General features: G+C 39.8%; 1 protein-coding gene across 1 annotated transcript in view; it reads left to right on the top strand.

Annotated features, from left to right (window-relative positions):
- Positions 1–4,030: 4,030 nt before the first annotated feature.
- ccdc33 (coiled-coil domain containing 33) overlaps positions 4,031–27,622 on the top strand; it is a gene marked incomplete at its 5' end in the record, with an annotated part of 69,667 nt that continues 46,075 nt past the window's right edge. Inside the window, 6 exons of the mRNA XM_080438021.1 lie at positions 4,031–4,301; positions 4,578–5,062; positions 5,627–5,794; positions 21,810–21,958; positions 24,201–24,235; positions 26,158–26,350. Coding sequence (XP_080294147.1) covers positions 4,031–4,301; positions 4,578–5,062; positions 5,627–5,794; positions 21,810–21,958; positions 24,201–24,235; positions 26,158–26,350 — 1,301 coding nt within the window. The remainder of the gene's footprint in view (positions 4,302–4,577; positions 5,063–5,626; positions 5,795–21,809; positions 21,959–24,200; positions 24,236–26,157; positions 26,351–27,622) is intronic.

The following is a 27,622-nucleotide window of genomic DNA, read 5'->3' on the forward strand; positions in this document are numbered from 1 at the left end:
GGCAGTTTGATTGTGCCACTGCCAGCCGGTTCACATGTATCAGGTTTAGACATGGTTGCTGGTTAGATAACCCCAAAGTCCCTTGCAAGGAAGTGCATGAAGCACGTGCCTTGTCATAATAGAATGTACCTTTAATTGGATTATTGACCGACTTACAAATCTAAACACTAAACACTGCCATCATCGATTGTGAGTAAAAGCCAAACTCCCACATGATAATGAAATGCCAATCATGTGCTTTTACACAGAGGCTGCATAAAGATTTAAAACCAACCAAAACAATATAGAACTATGTAGGCCTTAATGTACAGCAATTCTCATGTATGTTTTGAAAATGTTGTGGTTGGACCCAAAGGCATGTCAAATGCAACCTACTACATCTGTCAACCCTGTAAGTGCTCCACGGTGGTGAAGAAAGACTGATGCTGCCATATGATACGCTCCATCATCAATCAGCAGCAGTTCCATTATGTGTTATCCACTTGATCAAGCAACAGTTCACAAATGTATGCAGCAAGGATAGAATCTAGTCAGTAGATGCAGGGGTCTTCAACAGGGGGGTCCGTGACCCCTAGGGGGTCCTCAGAGTTACTACAGGGGGTCCGCCAAATCTTTGTGTGTTAGGGAACATTATAGCCGAAAATAGCAGATCTGCAAGCTCAGTGAGCTTGTAGATCGGCTGTTTTCGAAGAGTTTGTGTATAGGGGGAAAGAGCAGACCAAGTACAGAGCCAAGTTGACTAAATATTGAGGGTTTAACAGGTTAACAATATCTGAAAATACATTAGCATGAATACAACTATCTATGAAATCTAAGAAAAAGCTGAATCTGCAACACAATTCTGTACAATACGTTGTGGGGGTCCCTGCTTCATCTCTCTCTCAGCTAAGGTGTGCCTGAAAAACGTTGAAGACCCCTGAATTCTACTGGATATTTGGAATGATTTAATTATGTTTAGCTAGGCTTATGTCCCTGTTGTTAGAAAACAATAGACATCAGGAGGATGAATCGTTCTGCTGAAAGCAAGGTGATATCCACGAATAATTCCTACTATGACCAAACGTTCCCATCATCTATGGGGGAATGTGATCTACTTGGTTAAGGTTTTATAGTGACATGATATGCAAAATTCAGGCCTTTGAAGTTGAAATGGATCTTAGACTCTGTCCTGGCTACGACAATGGGGCTTTCAACCACTCAGTCTCATGCACACATGCAACAGAACACAGGTGAGTATCAAAGGGAACTCCAAACCAATGGCCAGTGGTGTAAAGTAACTAAGTACATTTACTCAAGTACTGTTTTTTTTACTTTACTAGAGTATTTCCAATTTGCAGTACTTTTACTTCTACTCCACTACATCTCAGAGGTAAATATTGTACTTTTACTCCACTTCAATTATTTGAAAACTTTAGTTACTAGTTACTTTGTAGATTTGGATTATTATCATTACAAAACATACATTCCACCACTTCAGCCCTGTATACATTTCGGCCATTTGAAAATAGCCGATCTACAAGCTCACAATAGATCTGCCATTTTCAAATTATTTATATACATTTGAAAACTTTTGAAATGGGACATTCTGCATAATGAGTAGCCTACTTTTACTTTTGTACTTTAAGAATATTTTGATATCAATAATTCTGTACTTTTACTCAAGTACATTTTGAATTCCGGACTTTTACTTGTAAAAGAGTATTTCTACATTGCAGTATTGATACTTTTGAGTACTTTTTCCACCACTGCCAATGGCTATATTACTGTATATGTCTCTGATCTGTTGGCCAGTGGAATGAATAAGCTGCATACCTAGTCTGCTGTCATCTGACATCATACATTTGGCCCGATGCAAAAGCAGAGTGCAGACCATTCATAACGTTTTGGCTGAGCGTTACGCTCAGTCAGTAGCCTGCCCTACTATACCACTGTGGTTCCCAAACAGTGGGTCGGGACCCATTTGTGGGTCACAGATGCATTTTTATGGGTCGCGAGCAAAATTTCCTATTTGGTTTATAATTATTATTTCAAAATATAATTAATAAATTATAATAATAATCCCCAAAACTTTTTTTCATGATATATATATATATATATATATATATATATATATATATATATATATATATATATATATATATATATAAAAATCTAAGAGTCCATATTAAGAAGTAGTGAAAATAGCCAATCTCCAAGCTCACAAAGCGTCACAATGCAACGTGTTGTCTGCTATTTTCACTAGTTTGGATCTCGGGGAGACATCCAGAGCTAGGTCTCAGCTAAAAAACACTGGGTTTGGGAACCACTGGCATACAAAACTCGACCATTTCGACGTTATTATAGTTAAAAGCATTTTGTTTTGACTTATAAATAGGAAAAATACATTTGTATCGTAAAGTCATTTCAGTTGACATGATTGACCGTGTTTTAAAACGATCCATTGAGCAACTCACAGACCGTCTATCTACACACATGTGTTGATTGCATCTCCAGGTAGGCGTGGAAGGAGGATTGATACATTATATCTGGAGCTGTACAGAACTTCAAAATGTTTGTTGCACGGTCTGCTAAGGTTTGAAAGACCAGCAAAAACGCTGGCGAAAGGTGTTGAGTGCAAATGTGCAGTGGTGGAAGAAGTACTCAAATTGTTTACTTGAGTAAAAGTATTAGTACTTCCATGTAGAAATACTCTGTTACAAGTAAAAATCTGGAATTCAAAATGTACTTGAGTTAAAGTACAAAAGTATTGGTATCAAAATGTACCTAAAGTGCCAAAAGTAGAAAGTATTCATTATGCATAAATCTCCCATTTCATGTTAAAATATAAAATCCTTTGAAAATAGCAGATCTACAAGTTCACAACGCATCCTGAGCTTGTAGATCTGCTATTTAAAAATGTACTTGAGTAAAATTTCACAACATGTTGTGAGCTTGTAGATCTGCTATTTTCAAATTTTGAAATAGGGCTGAAGTGGAAAATGTGTGTTTTGTAATAATAATCAAAATCAAAGTAACTAGTAACTAAAGTTTTCAAATAATTGTTGTGGAGTAAAAGTACAATATTTGCCTCTGAGATGTAGTGGAGTAGAATAAAAGCACTGAAAATTGGAAATACTCAAGTAAAGTAAAAGTACATCAAAGTTGTACTTAAGTACAGTACTTGAGTAAATGTACGTAGTTACTTTACACCACTGCATAAAGTACTAATTGTAGCCTACCTTTCCCCCTTTCATGGCTAAAGTTCTTACAGGAAAAACACCCTACCTCATGCCTTGGAAGAAGACCCTCTCGTCTCGAACTCTTTCTCACAGTTCTCAAATTCTGTTATTTTACGAAGTAGGCTAACTCTGCCATAAGCCTGGTGAACACCCACTTTGGAAATGGCCAATAATTACATAAACAAAACAAAAATCAGCAACATGGCGTTGTATTATCTGATCAGGACACCTCTTGCAACGTGTGGGGACTTTGAACTGTCTGCCTCTATCTTCTTATTCCAGCTCCAGCATCATAAAACTGCTGCTGCATGCAGATTGGGGGGGAGGTGAAATGGGGTATTTAGGAATGTAGTCTAGTTGAATTTAAACCCAGGATCTGTGACACTTCTCTATGAATCAACAGTATAACAAGATGCACCTGTCTTCTTTATTTAACCCAGGATCTATGATACATATGAACGAACAGTATAACAAAATGCACTAAGTATTATAGCCCACTAGGTTTATATTGTACTTTCACACACGTTAGATCAAAACACATTATCATGTAGGCTATTGATACTCTGTGTATTTGTCAACCTTTAGCTAAAGGCAGTCATTGGTGCACATCAGTGTTGACATTTCATGTGAAAGAGGGATTGGCACTGTGGTAGCTCCAGCAACATAAACAAACTCTGTGAACAGAGAACACTTGCAGTCATCTCGGCCCCTTCTGACATTATTTCACATATCGCAAATCCCCCCGACACACACACACACACACACACACACGCACACACACACACACGCACACACACACACACTTTGTTACAATGCTGGGGCATCGCATGAAGGTAGAGGAGAAGGAGCTTGACTTTGAATTTGAAGTGGTGAATGTTCAGTTCAACCGGGTGGGCAGGTATGTTCTAATCCTCACCGTGGAGAACCCCCTGCTGGGCGACTCTGGGGAGGCCGTACAGCTTCGAGTGAGTGATGGAGATGTCCTCCGGACCAATTCTGGATGTACAGACACCATTGAGCAGACCGGACCGAATGAGGTCTGCACCTGCATCAACAATAGATTTGTCTTCACTTTACCCAAAGGTATGGAGAATAACACATTATTTTCCATTGAGGAATAAAACGCAATCTGTAAGTAGTCCTACCTTATTTAGTCCTATTTGAACCTGGATCTCTAATGTGGGAGACCAAACCTCTACTGCTCTTGTTTGGCCAGGGGAGATTTATTTATACTTGGTTAAAATTGTGTTTTATTCATTAAAATAAGTTCTGGAGTGCAGCTTAAAATTTGGCTCACCGGCTTGTTATGGCGGTGTGATTTTGTCTGACCGTGTTTTCCTCTGGTTCTCTCATTGCCAGGTTTTTGTAAGAATGACCAAGACCATGATGTTCGTCTAAAGGTTGAGGCTTGGCGTGTGAGAGAGTCAGACAGAGGGCGTGGTACCAAAGCTGGCGAGGGATTCTTTGCCATCTACCCACGTACCAACACCCCGCGTATCAACTTGTTTGTTGGTCAGGATGAGGAGCTGTACCAGTACAGTGGCATCATGGCCCTGCTGCGAGTGCACAACGACTACCTGTCCATGCACTGTGGTCGGCTGGTGTACACCGTGGCCTTCCATGAGGCCAGACCCTTTTGTAGGAACACTCGCTGTTCTACTCGCATGTCTCCACTCTCGGGAGGTGTCCATGAAGCAACCGCTGAGGGAGAGGCCTCACCTGGACCTGCAACTCTCCAAGTGCCTGCACGGATGAGTTTGGGGTCAGATTGTTCCACACCAAGGAGCACTAAGACTTGTGCTCTCTCATCCACGATATCCCCACCTCAAACACAATTGGAGCAGGTGCAGTAGTTTGTTTATTATAATGTGGTACAAAAGTCCACCCATAATAAAAATGTAATTGTTGCTATTGTGCACCCTGAAAGTTTAGGCCAAGATTGTGTATTTAAAGAAGCTGTTCGCAGATCTATAAAAAAAAAGAGCCAAGCTGACACCTTGTTGCCACTGTCCATGTAGTCTGGACTGGTATCTTCCCAATGCCTTTAGATGTACTACAGTAGCACACCAATATTTAAGGCGTGATAACCCTGTACTGTACATGCAGTGTCGCTCACCAAAAATAGCAGATCTACAAGCAAGCTCACAACGTGTCTCAATGCGACACGTGTGCTTGTAGGTCGTCAGTATGAATCAGGCTTAAGCCTCATTGACCTCACAGATTTGAGACTTGTTACTTGGTTTTAGCTTTGAAGAGAGAACCGTTCGCTCAAAATTATTGATCTGACTGACTAAGTTCTATTTATTAGGTGGATTTGACCTTTATATCATGGAGAGGCAGTTCTGTAAATGTTGAATGAGTGCATCATTTTGTTATGAACTGATTGCTTACTCTTCTCCCGTCTTTAGCTTCCTGCTGTTGACTTTGAGATGGAGCGCTCCAGTGTGAGCCAGTCCAGTCCAGAGAGCAACGTGTCCTCAACTCCAGACCTGTACACCCAGTCCACAGCCACAGGCAACCATTTTCCTCTTGAGTTCTCTCTCACCGAAGCGCCAGAGCCCTTTCCATACAAAAAAGTGAGTAAATCCTCCTCTATTCTGCGTGCTTGATGAAAGAACATTTCTTTTAGCTACAGAGAGCGCAATGTGGGCCTTAAGATTTTGCAAATGCAGTACCATACCATATTGATAGTCTTAACCATACCATATTTATAAGGTTTACCATATTGCCAGTTATTCGTTACTACTTGCATTGAAACCATAAACAAGAAACCAGTGCTCAAACAACATCCATCCCCAAGAGTCATGCATCACAAATAATTTCCTATTGTTAGGTTAACAGTTTTGATTCTTGATAAGATTCTCAACAGTCATATGGGGTCAAACTCAAAAGCTGAACTGAGAACTTTCAACAGGCTATTTTTAAATTTGAATTTGTGTTATTCACGTTTGTTGAAGATGCATGTTGTTACCTCAACATTAAATCACCCCACATGTAGGCCTTCTGGTCTAATGGGTGTAATTACAGTGGTAATCTTTCCTTGCCGTCGTCTACCATGCTGCCTCTGTCATAATCAATGAGCCATGTAGCACTCATTTACAACATAATTGGATTTGTGCATGTTCGCGCTGGAAAACATGTACATTCAGCTGACAGAACTACTTATCTCTGTCGACACCTGTAATGGAGCCTCACTGTGGACTGGCCTACTGTATGGTAGTAAATTAATAGAAGAATTCAGTCCATTTTATACAGTATATGTTTGCATTCATCTTACTGGATAGCATACTTTCTCACACACTGATTCTCACACATTGAGTCTCACACATTGATTAATATGGACAGTTTTGATTTATGTTTATCTAAGTTGAAATTGTATTTATGGCACACTAAGTAATGTATTATTACAGTATGTAGGACAGCTTTTGACAACTTTACTAGAAAATGTGATTGAGGTTAACATCAATCACATTTTCTAATAAAGTTGTCAAAAGCTGTCTTAAGCCCTATACTTTGTCGTTCAACAATAGCAAAAAATTGCCAACCAAACCAAATCTACATGGTCACAAAATCTTGTGATGCAATGCATTGAGCTTGCAGGTTTGGTAATCTTGCCCACACACACACACACACCTATAATAACATGCCCAAAATAGGGACCCTGGGGCTAATGTTGTTAAATACTGTAGGATTAAAAACATAGATGACTCAATGATAAACAATGAATATGTTCTCCTGAAATTAATTATAATGATGAGATGATTCCATATTGTTTTAAAAGGTGTTCCAAAGCACTTTCATATCGAATACGTTCAGTCATGTCATCCAATGCAGAGGTGGATCAGATTTGAAATGGCTCTTTTGACATGAAAGGTTGATTGGATCTTCAAAATGGCCACCGGTAGCAAAAGAAAAATTCTATTTCAGTCATGCGGGTCATTTCTGTTGTTGTGATTTACCCCTGTTATTCTTGTAGGCTGCCGAGTATGAAAGATTTATTTCCCCCCAGTTATGTGTACTGCGAGTGAGATGTTACAGCTAAGGAGCCAGTGACATGTACAAATCTTCCTGATGGTTATTAACCCATTCAATCCGGGAGCGCATCTGTGTCATTTTAAATGTCTTTGGCCATTAAAAAAATCACACCCAGTGTGAAGAGAGTGGTGCCTTTGAATTATTGTAACTGGTTGCATCCTTGTGTTGCAATCAGCTGCAGCTGGCAGTGCTCAAACATACGGACGGACGGACGGACAGACACACACACACACAGTCAAATGTAGGAGTGGTTGGCACCACTCAAAAAATAGCAGGCCGAGTGCCGCGCTATGAGCTTGTAGACCTGCTATTTTTGAAAAATCGTGAGAATGTTTGCAAATCTTTGAATGTATACATTTGTAAAGCCAACATTTGTAACTCAAATCTTTATTGCGTCTGGGGATTCTACAAATGTCTTCTAAAAAAAACATATGTTGCTTTTCAAAAACGTACAAAAACCTGGCAATGAGAGAACCAGAGGAAAACACGGTCAGACTAAATCACACCACCAAAACAAGCCAGCGAGCCTTTTCAAGTCAAGGACCTCCCAAAATGACGGACCCCCATCTGAAAACAATTAGTTCCAGGGAAAGTGGTTAAAATCTAAAATGACAGATGCTTTCCCGGTCTTAATGGATTAAAGCGGTGATGATCACCTCGCTACAGACATGCCACTGTACAGCTCTCAGCCTGTCACGTTCACGCTGGTGCTGCATGACGAGCTCTCTGAATTTATAGCAGGGGGAGAGACGGGCTCGTTCCAGAGCGGCTGTAAAATAGAGTTGTTTATAGAGACATCCCAGACATATTTTCTTCTGGAGAACACCTACTGTACAGCAGCTCTTTGCAGGAGGAAGGCTTGATTTTCATCTATTTTAAATTCATTTTTAAAGCATTTTTTAAAGATACATTTCTGCTTTATTATAATAATAATAATATTATAATAATGACAAGAAGAAGGGATAGAGATAGGGTCTCTGGGTCATATGCAATTTAACCACTTTAAACCCAGAGTCCCAAATTTGGGCATGCTGCTATAGGTGACAATTTCCCAAATTTTCAAAAATGGAAAATAGCCGATCGGCTATTTTCACTATTCGTCATGTGGCGAAGTGTATAGAGTGGGGTTTAAAACGACATTTTGGAGTACTCTCTGATATTTTTACTAAGCTATTCCTTTCCAGCATCCACTTAGCATGTTGAGCTAATCCTGCTACATATCAAGACAAAGTGCACACTCATACTGTGAAACTAAACAAAGCTTGGACATATTTTGTAATTTATTTTGGTATTTATTTCTCCATGTGAGGGGTTATGTGCATGTGTGTCTGTATATACAGTATGTAGTGCTTTACATGTCAGTGTGATAGATTATGTCCTTGCCAGGGCCTCGCTCGCGCACTCGTAGTTTGAGTGTGTGTGTGTGCAGAGCGTGTGCAGTTTGTGTGGTCTGTGTGTACCAGCATAAATTGAACGGATCGTGTTTGCCTTTGCCTATCTGATCCTATATGCTAGTATCATTGCTGTTAGGCAAGTGAATGTTTAGTGTTGAATTTCAGTGTCATGTCTTATTATTTTATTGCTTTAAAATGAAAGGGTACAATTCAGGGTTTATTCATATTGATGTGTTTTCATACCTCTTTATTTATTTTCACTTTAATGACTAGCATGCTCTCGGATATTGCTTAAACATGATTGAGTTTTTGTTCACTGCAGCTCAACAAGGATTTCACTTTTATGTATAGAAGAGAACAAACAACCAAACATGCATTTTAAAACAGTTGAACAAGAATATGGATATTATTCTACTCTAAAGCAATGGATAACATCTTCAACCATTTGCACTGAAAATTATTCATATACACGCACGCACGCACGCACGCACGCACGCACGCACGCACGCACGCACGCACGCACGCACGCACGCACGCACGCACTCACGCACGCACGCACGCACGGACACGCACATGCACATGCACATGCACGCACACACACACACACACACACACACACACACACACACACACACACACACACACACACAGGGAAATCATTCCACAAGCCTGGCTATGAATATGGATTTCCCTGTATATGTTGTCTGTACTGTCTAACATGGTTAGGAAATTTGCATTTATCTCGCTTGTGTTTTTAATTATGATGATTACATGTAGCCCCAGTATGTCTAACATAATTGCTATCAAAATGAGATATTTGCTAAAATGTCCCAAAAGAACTAATGGAGGGCAAAGAATGCAGATTAGATTGTAATGTTGCGGGGTAATTCTGTCTCTTTCGACTGTCTCTCAATTTAGAAACAAACATTTCATTCAGATAAATTTAACAAAATGCATTCAAGTCTTCTTTAGACCCCTATTCATTTCTACACATTTTTACATCTATTTTCATGCCCTATCCTAAGCAGAGATTTAGCCTATGTCTGGCTTTAGAGGATTTATACAGCATATGAGGAGATTGGCTGATTGCCAATCTCGCCTGCAGACTGCTGGCTCCCCTAGCCTCCACACAGTGTTAGAAAGCATAACTGTTGCAATTAATATTGGATTAAAGATATGCCAGTGTTTTGTTTTTTTCAGAGTAAATGTATTTGTAGCTGTTTTTTAAAAGCTAATTTAAGATCAGATGAGTTGGCATATCTTTAATGAGATCATCATATTTTGTCTCTCAGTTATTCCAGGTTGTAACCATTCGATTTCTGATGAATAATGTATTCATGGTTTGAAGCCTGCAGACATCTTCCTCTCTGTGTGTTCATAGACTCTTGGTTTTCACACGTCTCTGCAGAAATGAAAGTGAAAGCTGAACCAAGAGCTTCTTGGTTATCGACAGTGTAGAGGGATATACTTCTAGACAGAAAGGTAGAAAAAGGAAGAATTGTGGGTTTTTGTAATGTCTTGGCTGATGAAGATATTTCCCTAGCTACACACTTGCCTAACAGGCACTACATGGTTGGATTTCTAATATTTTCACTGTGTGAACATTCATTTATCTTACTGGCCGAATAGGTGGAGCACTAGTACATTTCCTCCTGAAGGTTGTTTCAATATGCTGTATTAATAAGGTAAACGGACAAGGAATTCCTCTTGATATAATTAACCCCTTTAGCCCTATACTCCACTATTCTAGCACGGCAATCTTTTGCTATTTTTGCTATTTTTGGACAATTCTTGAAAATGTGTGAACCTTTTTCACCTATGCCCAAAATAGGGACACCAGCTTGAACGTGGTTAATGTGACAAATAATACATTATTTATGTCATATATATATATATATATATATATATATATATATATATATATACAAGTATAGTATATATTCTGTCTTTCTCACCAACTGAATTTATTTTTATAGGGGCTGAAATCTGAGGCCACTGCTTACTTGCCAAATTGGATCAACATAAAGAATCGCATCGGTTCCACATGGGATGAATGTAATCAGATCCGTTGCCTGCTCATAACAAACGCTATTGTACAGTGCAGCATATAGACAGCTTTATGTCTTTCTGGTCTCCTCCGGTCAACTAAAGGAATTTGACCAGCAGTCATAAAATGCTGCTGTTGAGGTGTGATACTTAACAGTTGTCTTCAAAGGAGAGATAACCATGTTACGTCTCCTCGAACCAATCAAATTATCATGCACGAAGGATAAAGAAATATTATTTCAAGTGAAAGCAAGCCAGATAATGCTGTCACGTTTATTACCCACAGTAGACGTCACACGTGATCTATGCTATAAACCAGTGGTTCTCAACCTTTTCAGGCCGTGACCCCCCAAAATCATCATATTTGAACTGGAGACCCCCCCCACCCTGCTAAGCACTTGGAATTGTAGGAGTTGAGGCATTACATTTAGTTTGACTCGGTTCCACAGATAAATATTGTGAAAATGGCAGATATACAACCTCACAACTTTCTTATATTATCTGACAATTTGGCCAATGTTTGACCAGTTAGGTTGTTGATTACTTTTAATGCAGTAATGGTCTTTTTCTTTGCTTTTAAAAAAAAAAAGGTAGGGGACCCCCCCAAAATCATGCGGAGACCCCCCTGGGGGTCCCGACCCACAGGTTGAGAACCGCTGCTATAAACAGTTGCAAAGTAAAATAGAGGACGTTTATAATAACTTTTGATGTTATTCATTCCTTAATATTGTTTAGTCTTGATTTAAAAGAAACCCCATGATAATGGACCACCTTGAGACCAATCAATCCAATGTCCGTCAGGACAAAAGAATTTCTGGGGGTTTCTTTGAAGGCAGGGAAATGGCCAGCATGATAATTTGTAAAAGTCACTTCAGTACAAAGGACCATGACATTGCTCAGTGAAGTTACTGGTGAATTTCATTTAGTGTGTACTGGTCTCCGCCACCCAGTCGATCCCCTGCTAAGATCACTCACACCACACTCCATTAGCAAAAGGCTTCGCTCTTAACAGCACTCTTAAAGGCCTCCACTTTACTGCCAGCGGCCGTAAATTAAATGTAGGTAAACAATCACGATATTAAGTTGTCTAACAGAGGAATAAACCTTTATCGTTTATAAATGACCAAGTTGTGTGACTCTTCAATGGAAGTTTGAGATCAGAGCCCAACCATTGCAAGGCTGAGTGAGTGAGTGAGTGAGTGAGTAAGTGAGTGAGTGATAAAGTTAAAGCATTGGTTGGCCTAGCAATGGACTAGCTAATCACAGAGCAATCGGCCCTCCAAGCTATGGGATGTAGTCTATTCTCAGTTGGCTGTAGTGAGCTGAGTACTAGTCACGTATGGCCTTCCTCACCTACGTCCCTTATACACTGTCTGTTCAATTCGGGAATGTTGGCCCATCCTGTCACCTTGCATAAGGTCCAGAGACTGAATGGGGGGTTGTTTTCGTAACACCACATGTAGAGTGCCCAACTGGCGTGATGGTACAAGAAGTATACAGTCCACGTACCTTTCTGCCCTGAACCTCTACCTGCTTCTCTTTAATATTTCACCTTATATTTCTAATCACAGAAACAAGTTGCATGCTCGAAATCGCCATTCTATTGTTAAGCATCAATATGTTAACATCAATATGTTCTCTCACACACACACACACACACACACACACACACACACACACACACACACACACACACACACACACACACACACACACACACACACACACACACAGACTAGTGCTGCACATGTGACATGGACGTGTTGTTTTTAAATGAGACAGGTGCGAGTCACTTACAGTGGGGAACAACAACAGATTTAAATAAATTACCCTGGTCTGCAATGCTACATAATTACAATATTTCAAGACATTGTATCGCAGATCTTAGTCACTGTAAAATAAAGAATCGCTACGGTTAGAAAAGATAGAAATCAGGGTAGAATTTGGAGCCTCTACACTGCAGCCACTGTCTGTAAATGGTAACACGTTTCTAGAGAGGCACACCTATATGACAACTGACGTAGACAGAGCGCAATGGGGTAAAATATGCAGGATCAGAATCTGATTTGATAGGTGGTACCAATCATAGGTGGTATCAACCATTCTGTTTATTACAACAGAATGATGGAGAAATAGCTCCTGCACTAAAAACAAAAGAGCGATTTGTGACGACATGGTGGTGGAGCCAGCAAAAAGCGGTCCAAAAAAGGAAATCTTTGGTAGAAAGGGCAACTTTTTCCACAGAGGTTTGCAACGATACAAAGCAACCTATAGCTTGCTGTGGTCTGAACTTGGTGTGAACTTGCTGTACACAGACTACACACAAAGGTTTTGGACATTTTGTACACACCCATTTAGCTGCAAAATGCTTAAAAGAAAACTCCTATCGCTGTGTGTGTGTGTGTGTGTGTGTGTGTGTGTGTGTGTGTGTGTGTGTGTGTGTGTGTGTGTGTGTGTGTGTGTGTGTGTGTGTGTGTGTGTGTGTGTGTGTGTGTGTGTGTGTGTGTGAATTCAGCGTTTAGTGTGAGAGTTGGCACTGCTTAACTCCAGTCCATTCAAGTCAGGTTGGTACTGCTAATTCTAATTCGAAAAGTGGCAACAACAAAAAAAGCCTTCACGTGATAAAACATAGAACACACATCCTTCATAGCAACATCAGCAATGTCTGTTAACTCGTCCAACTGGTGGGATACATTTTTGGGATAATCTTTTTCAGCTGCACCTCCAATTCCTCCGAAATCCCCTCACATCTTCTTGTCCCTGTACTCATAGTCAACTGTAGGCTGTTGATGACATCCATTATTTCAGTCCTGTTCTTAAAATGGCCAAACAAATCCCTGCCAGCTGAAAGCAACGCCTCCTTGACTATCTCGCCATCCCAAAATGATTCCTTGTGTTTGGCGAGAACATAGCACACACGAAAGGAGGCTGCAGTCAGTGGTCGCATTAACTTTACCAACCGACCTAGTGACAGACAGACTGCTGTGTTAATGGGTTTTCAAATTACACCACGATCGACCAAAAAGCCTGTCGAGACCAGTCGGTCTTAAAGACATGGTTGCAATGCCCACCCTTGGTTTACACTACAGTATAATTTACACTTCCTTGAAAACAGCTGGCCCAGTATTATTTTACTGCATTTTTACCGTATCGTTCCCCTGATGGGAAGTGTGGCATTGATATTCAGCTTCTGTCGCAATGACATCATGGTGCTGATTCCTCAGATGACAGACAGTGAGTCATGCTTCCTGGATAAGTCATTATGGACCAGAAGGAATCATGTTTGTTTGATCAAAGACAGGACAACAGATCATTTTAAACACTGGAAATTCTAATCATGTGAAAAACTGTTTTTAGTTTTTTTTTTACCTATGTTACAATTTGGCATTCTGAGAAACGATACATACTGCATGTTATGGAAATTAATGTTTGTACAAAATGAACAGCTAAATATGCCCTGCCCCAACATTCAGAAAATAGTAAATAACGTTTTGTGGTGTCAGGAGTGGAATACATCCACCATGGTAAACTCAGCCAAGCTCTGTATACACAAATACAAGGATACTTACATCATCAGTATGCATTTATTGCAAAGTTAATAGAGAGGCTTCCAGAGCATTGCAAATATAGCTGGTTTTGAATGTGAGACATTTACAATGTACATTTATCGGCCAATATTATTCAAGTACAGTCAATACACTATACAACTAGCAACTTCCTTCACTCTTGATACTGTCCTTATACTGAGAACCTTTCTCATTGAGAACCTTTCTCATTATCTCTCAAGTAATTTTCATACAGTATAGTTTTAAAAAGCAACTGACATTTTTGTCTAGATGTGGACTTGTATGTAAATATCGGAAGTTGTCCCTTATCATTGCCATATCTTTAAAGTGAGATGCACTAACGTTGCAACTAACGTTGCGATGGGGACGATGTACAAAAAAGAATTTCACCCACTTTTTTACCTTGTAAACCTGTGATGTGACAATAAAACTGATTCTGATTCTGATTCTGATTCTGAGATGCTCAAAGGCCATTTACAAGCTGCATGATCTGCACTTCAACTCATCATACACCCATTGTTCCCACTTTCACCAGTAGCAACTTCGCAATGATTCATAAAAACTAATCCTCAGTTCAAGTCTCACAACAGCCCTCTTTCATGTGACCCAGCCCTTCATTAGTGCTGCAACAGACTGTCATTTGCATGTACACATCCCAGAGAGTGTCGGGGGATAGGGGAGGGGGGAGGCTGGAATGAAGGATAGTGACACTTCAGGGAACGTTTGCTTGACAGACCCCTGAAGGCGCAGTCAATTCAGAGGTGTTGTTATCATTGCTAATTGTGATGGCAGATGCAATTATTTTCGTAGGGCATCTAAAATGTACCCAAAATGAGAAACATTTTTGCCTGTTTTGCGCGGTGCTTAATTATCCTCTGTTACATGTCATCATAATAATACACCCAGTTAATGTGAGATTTTAGATGTTTGATATGGCAATGCCTGTTCCCCCGGCTATTGATTTCACCTGCAATCATTCAACAGAGCCCCATGAACTCAGGAAAGCCAGAAAGAAACACCTTTCCTGGTGTGAACAAAAATATTATAATTTCCAACCACCAAGGCAAATGTCAGCTCAATTACTCTCTAAAATCAAACAATAATGTATATGTGCTTGCTTTGTGACTTCTTGGGGTGTTGTATTCGATTTATTCCAAGGGGTAATGAAAATACCTCCTGATTGAATGTCATTCTATTCATTATAAGAGGGACATTTGGAGTGGCACTTGATATGTACAATAGGTAAGGGAAACTCTATGGAGAACCATTATTTTTCAAACTGTACCCTAGCCTATACCACACAAAGGGTTCCCCTCTCATGCCCGCTGGGAGTTTTCCGTCTCTAGAGATTTGAGCTACATGGCGCTGTGAGACTCCTTCTTTCATATAGCAAGAGAAATACTCACAAGTTACAGGCCTTTGGCTGTTTGCTGTAGTTGAAAGACAAAGCATTTTTTCTGAGCATATGCAGAAACGGCGCTTTGTTCTAACATTGGTACAACATCTACCGTACTTGTTAAGTTTTGATATCCTACATTTGTGAATTATGGGCCCTGTTCTTTTGTATTCATTTCGCTATAAAAATGATTGCAAGATAATATGCTAATATAAGTAACAGGCTGTTGAAATACAACAACATACTGTATGCTATATTAGAAGAAATGTACATAAATAACCGCATCCATATAAACAAAATAATATAGCCCTATCCTAGGGGAATGAAATTCATGAATGAGTGCACATGAAACAAGGCACACCATGTGATCCTAACAAAATAATGTATTTTAGACAACGGTAATACATTATATAGTAAAGTAAGATGCTTGTTCAAACTTGTGTCATTTGGAAAATGTTATTGTCAACGTGGAAATATATTTTTCCTGTGTCTAACACATGTTAAATAAACACATAACATAACATGTTGAATGGGTTTCCACCTATTGAATAAAAAAGAAAAGGTTCAAGGTTCAATTCGTATCTTATCTCTGCTCACATACAGTATGGGCTCATTAGTAGTCATAATGATGATGTATTTTAGACCTCTGCGGAGCTTATCATCCACAGTGTGCCTCAAATGTTTTCTATCACCATCATTTGTCACAGCATTGTCAGGTGTACACATGTCACTGGTTGTCTTTAATAATGCACATCATCACTCATTTGGAATGCAAATTTTGTCTGCAGTGATTTGCATCTGCTCCGCAGACATTGTGCTATTGCTCTCTTATTAATCATTTCTTCTGTCCGTATTTTGCGTAATGTAGTATATATACAGTATGCAGTATGATCTACCGGGTATGTTGTAAAAAACGCTGGTTTCAGAAAATGCAGAGTTTGTTTTCCCTCGCTCCACATTGACCGTCCTCCTATGTTGGATGTGTAGGTGATTGACAGGTTGAATCCCACAAAATCCAGTTGACATGTTATTGCTCTGGGTCAGATGCAAGCAAACTGAAGTAAGCCTCCACACTCCTCTCATTCCCTACTCTTTACCCTTCCTCCATCCTGTGTGTGTGTGTGTGTGTGTGTGTGTGTGTGTGTGTGTGTGTGTGTGTGTGTGTGTGTGTGTGTGTGTGTGTGTGTGTGTGTGTGTGTGTGTGTGTGTGTGTGTGTGTGTGTGTGTGTGTGTGTGTGTGTGTGTGTGTGTGTGTTTGTGTTTTTTTCTCTTCCCAGTCTACAGTCTTTGTCTGCTTACTGTATGAAATTTCTCGGCCAGCACTGAATTATTGACCAGTCTGGAATCCTGTGAGACCCAGCTGACGGCGAGTTCTTGTCCATTTTCAGCAGCATACAGCTTTTTTTTCTCAATACCACATCCAAAGAGAAAACATTTGTGGGCTTATCGTATGTAGTCTGACAGAATGGTTGTGATAGCATTTCTCTGCCAGCCATCTAAAAGGTAGCAGAACGTGGTACTGCACTGACGGGAAGCAGATATATCCGAATTTGACCGTAATATTTGATCTCATATCGGGAGAAAATATACAGCGTGATGCTTGTTTATTTTGTATATACAGTAATATTTCCTTACCTCTAATATATTGTGTAAGGTGTACTTGTATCAATAGTTCTAACCTTTTACCCTTTTCTGTTTGTTATTTTTCTCTTTTTTATCTCCTATATATTGAGTAAGATGTTGCTTTTCATAGTTCTTAACCTTTTACCCTTTCTCTAAATTTTGCAAATGCAGTTGCAAAAAAACATGTGAGTCTACTATGTTTTGATTGGCTTGTTTGCCTTTGAACATTGTTTAGGCAAGTGAATTTGCTTCCGAAAATAGATTTGATCAATTAATTCCCCAAATCATGCTAAATACTGAAGGTATATGAGCTGTAACCTTTTTATTGTCTCCGCCAGGCCGAAAGGCATGGCGAGAGAGTATGTTTTACCCTCCGTCCGTCCGTCCGTGTGTCCGTGTGTCCGTGTGTGTGTCCGTCTGTCACCAGCTAATCTCCGCCACCGTTGGCTTGATCGCAGCAAAACTGTGCACACACATTCCCTGGATGCCAATTCCGAACTTCTGCCCCAAATTTTTCACATGGGCCTTTTATAGCGCCACCAGGAGGCCGATTTGTGCAAAACATATTTTTTGACAGTACTCCTACAGATTTTCTCCAAAAATCTCGCAAATCGGTACACAGTATCTCTATAGTCATTAAACAAAACTTGTCTTTCAGATTTTTCACATTCCATCCTGATTGGCTAAAAATGGCTTCCAAAGTTTGCAGGAGTGCTCCATTTTCAACAAAATGCCTCAAATCATGAACACAGCATGCAATTTCTGTGAAATTTTGCACGCATATTTCCAATATGCCGAGGAAGAAATGCCACTTGAAAATTTTCAAATCAGCCTCATGGTGGTGCTATAACAGGCCGATTCATGTTTTTACCTATAACTGCACCGATCTGTGTAAAACTTTGTATGCGCACTCCCTAGAGGTCAAGGAAAAACCTTTGCCCTGCATTTTTCCCATCTGCCTTTTATAGCGCCACCAGGAGGTCGACTTATGTAAAACACATTTCTTTATATTACTCCTTCCGATTTTATCCAAATTTCACGCAAATCGGTACACATGATCTCCATAGTCATGTGATCAAGACGGATGTGTTTGATTTTTCATATTCCATTCTCATTGGCTAAGATTGACATCTAAAGTTTGCAGTAGTGGCTTGTTTTGAACAAAATTCCGCAAATCATGAACGCACCGTCCGATTGCAGTCAAACTTTGCACGCACATTCACACTATGTTGAGGAACAAATGCCACATTTTAACATTGGCCTGTTATAGCGCCACCAGCAGGTCTAATTTAGCACAAAAAAAAAATGCACAAAATGCCTCAAACCATGAATGCAGTGTCCGATTGCCGTGCAAGGCCTAAGAACAAATGGTACCCTTTAAACATTGGCCTATTATAGCGCCACCAGGAGCCCACAATAACCTACCTGACCTGGCGGAGACCTGTGCTCCGAGGAGCACTTTTTCTAGTTTGTATTTTGTTTGAAAGACACAGTTAATGCACATGTCATGGTTTCATTTATAATTACTTTGTTTATAGGCATATCCTCTGTCAAATTTAGCAAATCAAAAGTCCATCCATAACCGCCCTATTAGATAGTCATGATTTGCAAGTCATGATTTGCAGGGCAGGATTTGACCTGAACATAAATATTTGGTCTGGTAGGTTCTCATTTAATTTAATTGTTTCAGCTTGTGGGGAAGAAGCCTCTCCTACAAGCTGAAATGGCTGACAAGGGGTCTGAAAAGAGTTGGCTTTATCATCATATTCATTTATGCTGGGAAACCACCCATTATGCACGGGAATGTTGATTCATGTGAGCCGCCGGAGAGGACCTTGGGTTGAAGATGGATGCTGCTTCATTGTCTTGAAATGATTATTCCACTGAAAAGTCTGACATCGCCCCCTCAGGCTTTGTACAATGCAGAGTGGCTCAAGGTCGCTGTATATGAGGTGATTTTAAATTGACGTTTTGGAGAATGCTTTGAAACCCTGCTGTGAAAAGCCGTCTCATGCACAATATTGTGTGCTGAGACTCACCTGTTGCTTAGGAACAACTGTGACTTGATGCATTGGAGTTTAGCTCTGTATAGTGGGAGAAAAACTAGAGTGCTGTCTAGTTGAGTCTGCTCTCTTGAGTGTACAGTATATTTGATATTTACTAATGTGTGGTCCTGTACAAATTCCATACAATTTGTTGGTTGTCACTGTTCCAAGCCAATTCTTTGTACTGTATGTACATTTTATGTTTCATACACAAAGGCAATACAAAGTGCTTTACATAAAGCATAGAAAGATACATAAAAGGCATTTAAAATGTATGTACTCCATACTTGGCAATTTGTTATTCTGACTTTACTTTTTGTAATGATAATCTAAAATATTTATGTTCTATGTGCATTCTCTGCATGCGCAATAGATGATGTGGCCCATTTTCCTCTCATCAAGTTGTCTCACCAAGCGTCTTTGGGTACTTAGGAAAGCGCTATATAAATTTTAGATATTATTAAGTGTAGTCTGTTTAGTGGGGGTTTATTCGTCTAAAACTAAATCTCAGACCTAAACAGACAGACAAAAATTCTGAGTGTAGCTTTAACAACTTTGTTTACAGTTCCCTGTTGCTAAAACACTGGTGAAAAAAAACTTAATTGAAAAAAGAAATTGAGAAAAAATAAGAAACTTATTCATACACCTTATGGGGTGTTCTTGACCGGAAGTCCCTGTGTGTATTTGTGTGTGTATATCAGTGGTGGAAAAGGTATTTACGTTTTTGACTTAAAGGTAGGGTAAGTGATTTTCTTTGGTTAAAATAAGTGTTAAATAGCTCTATATTCTGATAGTACTCATTGCTATAGAGTGTTTGTTCAGTAAAAGGAGTCTCCTTGTCTCTCCAGCTCTTTATAAAACAGAAAATGCATTTTCGTTTCAGTTTCAGTTTAATTTCCAATTTTATCCAATCAGGATAGAGAACTCAATCAGGATACAGATTAAACAAGTGAAATTGGAAGTGATGACACTAAGAAATGAGCAGGCAAAATTGGAACTGGAACACTATAAAAATGAAGCTTAAAAATTGGTACTTTCTCCTGATTGGCTGAGATTTTGACACCTACCGGAAAATGTATTTTCTGTTTATTAAAGAGCTGGAGAGACGGGGAGACTCCTGTTGCTGAACAAACACTCTATAGCAATGATTACTATCAGAATATAGTGCTTTAACCTTTTAACAAAATACTTTTTGTTTTAACCAAAAAATATCACTTACCCTACCTTTAAGTAAAAGTAGCAATACTGCAATATAGAAATACTCAGTCCAGAATAAAAAATGTACTTGAGTAAAAGTACAAAAGTATTGGTATAAAAATGTACTTAAAGTACCAAAAGTAGAAAGTACTAATTATGCAGAATGTCCCTTTTCAAGTTTTTAAATGGATACAAATCTTTTGAAAATAGCAGATCTACAAGCTCACAATGCGTCGCGATGAGCTTGTAGATCGGCTATTTTCAAATGGCCGAAATGTAGGGTTGAAATGATTACTGTATGTTTTGTAATAATAATCAAAATCTATCTACATTTCAATTAATTGTAGTGGAGTAAAAGTACAATATTTGGATCCGAGATGAGGTGGAGTAGAAATAAAAGTATTTGAAATTGGAAATACTCAAGTAAAGTACAAATACCTCAATTTTACTTAAGTACAGTACTTGAGTAAATGTACTTACTGTAGTTACTTTACACCACTGGTGTGTGTGTGTGTGTGTGTGTGTGTGTATATATATATATATGTGTGTGTGTGTGTGTGTGTGTGTGTGTGTGTGTGTGCGTGTGCGTGTGTTTGTATAATGAATCACGACTAGTGATTGTATTAGTGGCTTACCTACAGTACTATAGACAAAAAGCCTATGGCCTACCTACCTACACACATACATAGTAGAATGTGTTATTACTATCCCTTCTGCTATTTACTGTACTGTAAGTAATTGACTGTGGTAATAGTTGAAAGAGAAGGGGGAGCTGTTGCAGTGGAGGGAATACATACTGTAAAGATATGAAAGGTCCAGCCTAGACGTTAAGAGGTTAGTTTGACGAGTGCATGCATCATTTGGGGTTGTCTGGTGGACACCTATCATACAGTAGATGTTTTGTGGAATTAAACTTGTGACACCTCTAGAAGATTTATAAGGGCTTTACATGTTCTATTTGTGCAATTTAGTTGCACAAATTTACTATACCTCACTCTTCAGTTCCTTATTTCACAGTGTGGGACATGGTTATGAATGATAATCAGTGCACCAGGTGTTTTTTCATTCACACCTCAGCATTCATCTCATCTGTGACCTTGCTTGTTGTTTGTTTGTCCTTCTTTGTACTTGCACCCTTGAAAGCCTCCCAAGAAAATGTGTGAACATCAAAAAACCTCAGATGATTTACCTTATGTTCTCTCTCTGTGTGTGTGTGTGTGTGTGTGTGTGTGTGTGTGTGTGTGCGTGTGTGTGTGCACACACATGCACCTGTGCATATACTGCACCAGGTTATTGAGGATCCAAGGGAAGGAGAGGCCTTGCTTGATGACTTTCATGTATCCAGCCCTGGAACAGAGAGTGCTGTCATCACTCTGCATGGTGCTGTCAACCTCCCCCCTCTGAGTGATGGAGAGCTTCCACAGCCATTTGCCATAGTGTGAGTAAACACCGTCTTTACCCCATCATCAGCTCTGAGTTGCGTCTAATTTTGTCTATCTGTGGGTCCTGCATGCTGGGTCTCTGTGCCAAGTGGTGAGAAAATGTCACGTTAATGTCAATGTTACTATCCTTTGCCTACACGTTCAGTGTGCTCATTTGGAGTTAACGCAGCTCAGCATCTTTAGAATTTATCATGTAAAACATAAATTATAACCACTTTTATCTCTCATGCTAAGAATTCATCACATCAAATACCAATCATTGTAAAAGTGTTTCTGTTTAAACTTCCCTGTTGCAAAGCCACTCAATGTTACTGAGTGAATAAAAAACAAAGAACAAAAACAGATTCATGCAAAAACTCCTCTCTGTCCTGTCTCAATAAAGTATCGATTAGACAAGTGTAGTTTCACACTTTCTATATTATGTAATTTTAGTTTGGAAGATAGAAATCTGTTTCCAAGTTACTGTTGCTGAAGATGTATTTTTTATACATACATTGTATTTTTTATACATGCATTGAACACATGATCACATGATCATTAATCTCAGTTTGGTTTCTCTCTTAGTCCATCAATCTTGTCCATCTTTGATAATGTTTTAATCAATGTTCGACTAGTAATATTTTAAGAATTGAGTAACTTGTCATAGCACAATATAACAGTTTTTTACTGATCAAATAAAATGTTTTGTTTAAAATATTATTCTAGTTCAGTATTTCTATTTATGATTTAGTTAGTAAATCTACTCTTCTGGCATTACGAGTGCTGTTTGCAGTCTATTTGGCAATGTGACAATGAAAGCGCTTTTACAATGATTGGTATTTGATGTGATGAATTCCTAGCATGAGAGAGAGAAGTGGTTGTAATTGAGGTAGTAAGTGCTAAATGTGCTGCTGCATTAACTCAGAATGAGCACACTGAATGTGCTGGCAGAGGAAGGCAATCCTGATATTTTATCACCACTGCTGAAATGAAAGCGGATCCGGTACAGTAAGTGACCTGCTCGTCTCCATCTGGGAAGTCATTTTGGAATGTCATGTGCATCTGGCTTTTGATCTCTCGCTCAAAATGAGACCCCATCAATAATAAATACAGTTGTTCTGTGCAACTGTGTGGAGAAAATGAGACAAAATACAGCTGAAAGATGCAAACACAATGGAATGGGATCAGAGAACATGTTTGTCCTCCCTCTCTTTCTTTCTTTCTTTCTCTCTCTCTCTCTCTCTCTCTCTCTCTCTCTCTCTCTCTCTCTCTCTCTCTCTCTCTCTCTCTCTGTCTCTCCCTCCCTCAACCTACGTGTCTCTCCATCTCTCAATTGCTTTCTTTCTTTCTTTCTGTGTGTGCGTGTGAGTGTGTCGAGGGAAGGGTCTTAATTTTGGCTTTACAGTCAGTGGATGATGTCTAATCAATTTCTGATCATTGTACGCAAGCAGAAAAAAATCCATCCATGATTAGTGGAAAAACTGTATAAATCCATGAACCCCCCTCCCACCCTGCCCCCTGATTTGCACTCCCACTGTGGAGAAAAGTGCTGGTTGAGTGAAGACTGCAGGCACAGTTGCCATCGGTGGGGGCAGCATCAGAGGAACCAGCACTTCAAATGGAATCTGAAGGGTTTTAAAGGCGGCATACCGTCATAAATTTTTCATCTGCGACTGGCTTTGAGGCAGGAGAGAGGGGGCAGGCCAGCCGGGCTCCGATGGAAGGCTTCTAACAACGAACCTGGGCGTTCAGAGACAAAAGATAGACAGATAGGGGGAAGGGCACTTGAAATGAGAAGAACAACTCTTCGTTATTTACAGCAGATATACAAAGAGCTGTGTGTCGTATTGACATCGATGTTTGGCTAGCTGAAGGCCCTTGTGTTGAATGGCAACAATTTCAAACAAAGACAATCAAAAGGCAAATGGTTGGATGCCTAGGGTGAATACCTATTCAAGTGATAGCACCTACTACAAATTCATTTAGGAAAACTCATGCATATTCTAACCTTTCAGTTATTTGAATTCAAATTACGTCAATTGTGTGTGTATATGTATATATATATATATATATATATATATATATATATATATATATATATATATATATATATATAATTTAAATGGACAGTTACAAAGTATAGCATAGCACCTGTGTTTATATCACAATTATTATTATCATTCCTTTTTCTTAAAATAAGTATGTTATTTTGGTACGTTTTTACAGAATTAATGATAAGAACTGTGTTTCCATTGTCAGTTATGCAAGAATAATATGGCAGCCGGGTACAGCAGGTACATTATAAGAACATGCATGGGTCTTTGTTTTTCCATGAAATGTGTTTTTATTTTTTTTAATTTTCTGAATGAATATTGTAAATAATTTATGGACACTTTGAAGGCCCTTCGGCTCAGAGATGGTACTCTATGACTACCCCGAGTCAGAGTTAAAGTGTTTTCTATGCCGCTGTCCATCATGGCCTTCATGGAAATCTTCTCAAAACCTTACGGCCATCTTTTCTCATCTATGTGGTCAATCAGAAATATGAACCACAGTGTAGTGAAGACATGCGGCTCATGCAACACTGCCCTGCTTCCCATAAGCACACAGAGGGAGCGCTGCAGAATCGCTGCAAATTTAATGAGTGATTTCCCAGCATTGGCGGAGTCCTGTGGGTGCAGACAGAGTCTGCCTGCCTGGACGCTAATGCAAGCTGACATCTCCATCCTTGTTTAAACAGCCATCCTGGATGGGTCACAGTGAAAGGGAAATTAAAGGAAGGTTATGAAAAATCCATCCGAACTTTTCCAGCACACAACTTTTAACCACTTAAACTGTATTTTATACTTACGTACAACAGTGTCACAGAGAAAGAAATGCGTGACCTATTGTGAGCTTGTAGATTTGCAATTGTGACTGACTTTTGCCTCATGAGAGACATGACACGCCTAAAACTGAGCATAGATCCATGTGGTGTGCTCCATACAGCACCTGACCTCAGAGAATTTAATAAGGGTCTATCATTTTAGAAACCTTTTTGAGTGGTACAAAGCTCACACACTGGTGGAAACTGACTGTGTTGCAGTAGATGCTATTCCATGTGTTGTCTTCCCAGCTATGTACATTTTCAAAGCGGGGAAAAGTCTTATCTTCCCTGTGGTAGTTAATCTAACCACACCTCTTTAGATCTCTCAAAGGATTTTTCATCGAAGCAGATAGGAATGAGCAGTGATGCTTCCTATCACTGATAACTTAATGTAGCTCCCTGTGGGACTGTGCTTTGTGGGTTGGTGCTGTGGTGGAAGTCAGTTAAGTTCAGAGTTGTATTGTGGTCACCAATCATGTGCCATGGAGGGCCAAGTGTATTCAGAGTTGTTTGTTAGAAACATGCATCATGCATTACCAAGAACTCACACACAGCTACAGTAATTCTAAGTGTTCATTTAACTCTGAGAGGATAAAGATAGAACCACAAGGGTCCAATTTTTAAGTTACCTGCTTCTTCTTGATATAATCTTGAAAGCAACTTGAAAGGCACCAGTCCTGTTCCTGTATTTCAAGAATAACCATTTGCAACTTAGACATCCCCAGAAATTCTATCTGCTGTCTTTTCAACTCTGTCGACCAACACACATTTTTATTCCTCTGAGAACCTGAATCACTTGTGTGTGCACCATTTAGAGAAAACTGTCTGTGGTCATTTGTCTTACTAGCAGGTAAGACCCACTGTTTTGTCTTTTATGTACAGTACAGTTATATTGTATGTGTCAGGTGGTTGTGTTGATTGATGGACCCTGAAATTGGAATTAAAGGACCATACCGGTGGTCTGGCATGTTAAGGTCATTGATTACAACTCAATGTATACTTTGACATTACTGCAGAGTCGACTATGTTCCAAAGCATACCGTGTTTATTTTTTTTTCAAGGAAGCCATTAGATACTATTCATTTTAGTACGCTATTTAAATCAACTTGTAGGGACTTGAAAGTTGAAACTTGCTTGAGACAGTTAAATCTTTTGTCAAAGTTATACTGTAATCGTTGCTTTTTAATACATTTTAAACGTTTTGCTGAAAATAGTCCCTGGAGAAAAGATTGTTTATACATACTAAATTCAATTGTTCATGACTTATTAAAGCTCTATTATGCCATTTTGTTAAGTGAATAAAAAGCCACACATGACTCATCATCCTGAAGTGTGCTGATGACACATCAGTGATAGGTCGGATTATCATCAACGATGACTCTGGCTGCAGAGATGAGATCATTTTACTGGCACTCTGGTGCCAGGGGAACAGCCTCACCTGCAACGTTGACAAGACCAAGGAGCTGATCGTGGACTTCAGGAGGCCGAGGAGAGAGCATGCGCCCGTCTTCATCGATGGACCTGCAGTGGAAAGGGTCAGCGAGTTCAAGTTCCTTGGAGTACACATCGAGGAGGGGCTCAAGTGGGACACACACACTCCACACACGCTAGGAAAAAGGCCCAGCAGCGACTATACTGGTTTCGCCGCCTGAAGAAGTGCAGAGTTATCACGCGCATCCTCAGATTGTACTACAACAGCCCCATTGAAAGCGTCCTGTTACAGCCTGGTATGGAAACTGCACTGCCCGAGAAAAGAAAAACTTACAGCGGGTGATGTGGTCAGCAGAACGCATAATGGGAGGCGAGCTCCCTCGCTCCAGGAACTGTACAAGAAGAGGTGCGTAGTCAAAGCTCAGCGCATCATCAAGGACAGGCACCACCCCAGCCACAAACTCTTCAAACCCCTACAACGACCACGGCCGGGCAAAGCGGCCTACCGTAGTATCAAAGGCCAGACCACCAGGTTTATGAACAGCTTCCACCCGGCTACCATCAGACTGTTGAACAAGACATGACCACCGCCTGTCATCCTTGTCGGCCTTGGACTTTTAATTTCCTCATGGACCATCCCACATAACAGCAAAATAGCTGCTGCATGAATACAATACATTAATCTTGGCATATGAGGCCAATTCCAAAATATGACGGTGACGTAGGCAAGACATGGTGGAAGTCTGTTGGTGTACATTGTGAGCTGTTAATGAGCTTGAATGTGTTGTAAGAGAACAGATAGCTATGCATTAAGTTCATGAGATTAGGCCAGCTCTGTGTCACGAGGGGCAGTCATCCCTCAAGCACTATGGCTGGAAGCAGGTGGCACGTTTCATACGACCCCACTAAGAGGGATTAAGCCTCTGAGAGGGGAGGGGGGCATATTTGATGCGATTGTTCAAAGGTTCAGATGTTGTGTTCATGTGATTACCTAGGCATTTGAACCAGACTCCTGATATGTGTTTATAGCCTGATTTATATGTCATGGTATGGCGGTGAAGTTCACTGAAAATAGCTGATCTAAAAGCTCACAATGTGTCGCTACCATCGCATCGACGACACCATCGTACAACGGAGCAGAAATTAAGGATAGGTTTTGATAGATTTTTTTTTTATTAGGCAGAAATGTAAAAAAAAAACAGTACAAGTAACAGTCAAAACACTTTGTCTGAAAGGTACGTCCAAAAAAGTTTCCATTGGGGTCCTTGGTATTCAATTCATAAACATATAAAGTAGCACAAAACACTATACTGTATGTACAGAGTCGGAAAAACAATTGTGGGGGGAGGGAGGGGGGAAATGAGAGTCAAAGGAAAGGAGGGGG

This window comes from Gymnoscopelus braueri (assembly GCF_963280865.1).
Source record: "Gymnoscopelus braueri genome assembly, chromosome: 9".
NCBI classification, from domain to species: domain Eukaryota; kingdom Metazoa; phylum Chordata; class Actinopteri; order Myctophiformes; family Myctophidae; genus Gymnoscopelus; species Gymnoscopelus braueri.